Source organism: Bos indicus x Bos taurus, chromosome 1, assembly GCF_003369695.1.
Source record: "Bos indicus x Bos taurus breed Angus x Brahman F1 hybrid chromosome 1, Bos_hybrid_MaternalHap_v2.0, whole genome shotgun sequence".
In the NCBI taxonomy this organism is placed as follows: domain Eukaryota; kingdom Metazoa; phylum Chordata; class Mammalia; order Artiodactyla; family Bovidae; genus Bos; species Bos indicus x Bos taurus.
The window spans coordinates 4,543,248-4,545,526 of record NC_040076.1 but is presented as its reverse complement, the minus strand read 5'-3'; the positions used below and the strand labels follow the sequence as shown (position 1 = coordinate 4,545,526).

Genomic DNA, 2,279 nt, shown 5'->3' with positions numbered 1-2,279 from the left:
GGAATCAAACCCATGTCTCTTGTGTCTCTTGCATTGGCAGATAGATTCTTTACCAGTGCGCCACCTGGGAATCCCCGTATCTGAGGTGAATGATACATTAATTCACTTGATTATGGTAGTCATTTCACAATGTATACACATATCAAACATCCTTTATACTTACTTATTACACTTTAAAGATAAAAAAATTTTATTTGTCAATTATACCTCAGTCAAGCTAGGGAAAAAAAATTATATTTTTGGATCACATCTCAGAAATGTCATCAGAATTCCGGGGCCTAAAGCGTAAGAATTTGCATTTTAAGCCAGCTGCCAGGTGATGCTCCTGCATCCTGCAGCTTTAAAAACACTGAATTAGATGTTCTGTGTAATTTTCTCAAGCACAAAATTTTTATAAGTCAGTCCTTATTCTAGAACCGTCAAATAGACACCTTCTAACCTCAATTTGACCCTCCAATTTCTGAAAACCCCTTTTTTTCCTTTTATTATTCTATTCTAACCTACATGTTTGATTAAGTTACAATTCTCAGCATGAATCAACCTACGGCTGCTAGAAAGATTCAAACTAGAGATTTTCTAGGTTATAATAGCCCACTGGAAAAGAATCTACTAAGTCAATTCTTGAACATGATGTCTTTTGAATTCTTTTAAAAAGATATTTGTTGGATGAAATATGGTGCAGAAAATACTCTTTCCTAAAATGATCTCTCCAAATAGCCATTATATTTATAGCTAATGTGGAGAATATGCAAGATACCACTTGCAGACACTCAATAGAGGAGCAGAGTTTAAGCCAAATCCTGCTGTCCCCAAGAATATGTGTATTCTACATAAAATATTTTCTACAAGAGGATTGAGGAATTTTTGATTTGGCTTATAAAAAGAATATTACTCTCTTCTCTAAAGGAATACAGAAAAAGGCTGATGTATCTGCAGGTCTATAAGAAGTGCTCTTTTAAGAGTAAAACTCACTACCTGATGTTGATTCTTCAGGTAAGAATTAAGAAGATTAAGAAGCTTTCTGTTGTTGTTTCTAAACTGGTCCTTATAAGTTGTAAAGTAGAAATCCTAGGTGGTTTGAGATGGGGGATCTACCCTTCCCTTAAAAGACTCTCAGATCCCTAAAATATATCTATAGGTATTCTAGATTCTCCAGAATCCTTAAATAAGGGACATGGCATTATATTCTACAATCCTTGGTCCCCGAGAGGGAAAATAGTGGGTTTGATTTGTATTGATACAGAAATAATTGACAGAGTCCCTCAGTGTTGGGTTCCCTTGTGAGGAACAGGAGTGGCGAGATGCGGAGGGACACCAAGCAATGGATGGTGTAACATTGCGGCCAGAATTGGAGGAGGATGTCACAGACTTTAAGAAAGGTTAAAATAGGATTTTTTAAAAAATCATAAGCAGACCCTGTTGCCTGCTTCTCACATAAGAGCAGGGATTATTTGCTTTCTCACTGCTTCTAAAACCCACATGAGAAAACTAAATCCACTCCCCGCCTCACTGCCTGTTTCAAGAAATATGCGCACACCAAGAAAGGAAACTCCACTCAGGTGAGAATATAATAGCGGTGAGACAAGTTTATTGAGAATTTGACAGACACATCTACAACTTGATAATGACAAGAGTCATAAACATGGTGAAAAATTCAAAAGTAAAACGTGTTTGGGTGTCAAGTTTCCCAAAATGTCCCAACAAACATCATGCAGGGAAGGCAGCTGGAGGCAAGTGGTTTTTCATCTTCTTCCCTCGACCAGACTCTGGTTCTGATGTGAAAAGCAGCCACCTGGGAGGCTGATGAGTCTCTGAGGAGCTGGAAGTGCGCCTCTTGGGTTTGGGGAAGAAGATTCTATGCCTCCGGTATTTCAGCAAATCAGTAGAGAGCAAATGGCCAGAATCTTCGGTAACCGAAGGCCCCAGAGCCGTTGTAGCCATAGCCGAAGCCATAGCCCACTGGGGAGTAGGTACTACCGTAGCCACAGCCCACACTGTAGCCCAGCGGGTAGCCATAGCTGCCCCAGTAGCAACCTGGGAAGACGGTGCTGGAGAAACAGTAGCTCATGGTGTCTGGGTTGGGCGGCTTGGTGAGCAGGGAATGAATTTCCTCTGTATGATGGATTCCCTTTGCTCCCTCCTTCTTTATATACCCTGGCTAGGGGATGCGGTGAAAAACACAAGGCGTCATTTTCATTCTTGACACCAATTTGCTAATTATTTTGTGTTGCTTGCTTAAGATGTCTTTACAATTGCTTCAGAACGCTCTCATGTGATAG

The 2,279-nt window shown here is 40.1% G+C and overlaps 1 protein-coding gene across 1 annotated transcript; it reads right to left on the bottom strand.

Moving 5' to 3' along the window:
- Positions 1-1,879: 1,879 nt before the first annotated feature.
- On the bottom strand, positions 1,880-2,068 carry LOC113898397 (keratin-associated protein 8-1). The gene has a single exon (XM_027551463.1). The coding sequence runs from the start codon at positions 2,066-2,068 to the stop codon at positions 1,880-1,882; it is 189 nt and encodes a 62-aa protein (XP_027407264.1).
- Positions 2,069-2,279: the final 211 nt, after the last annotated feature.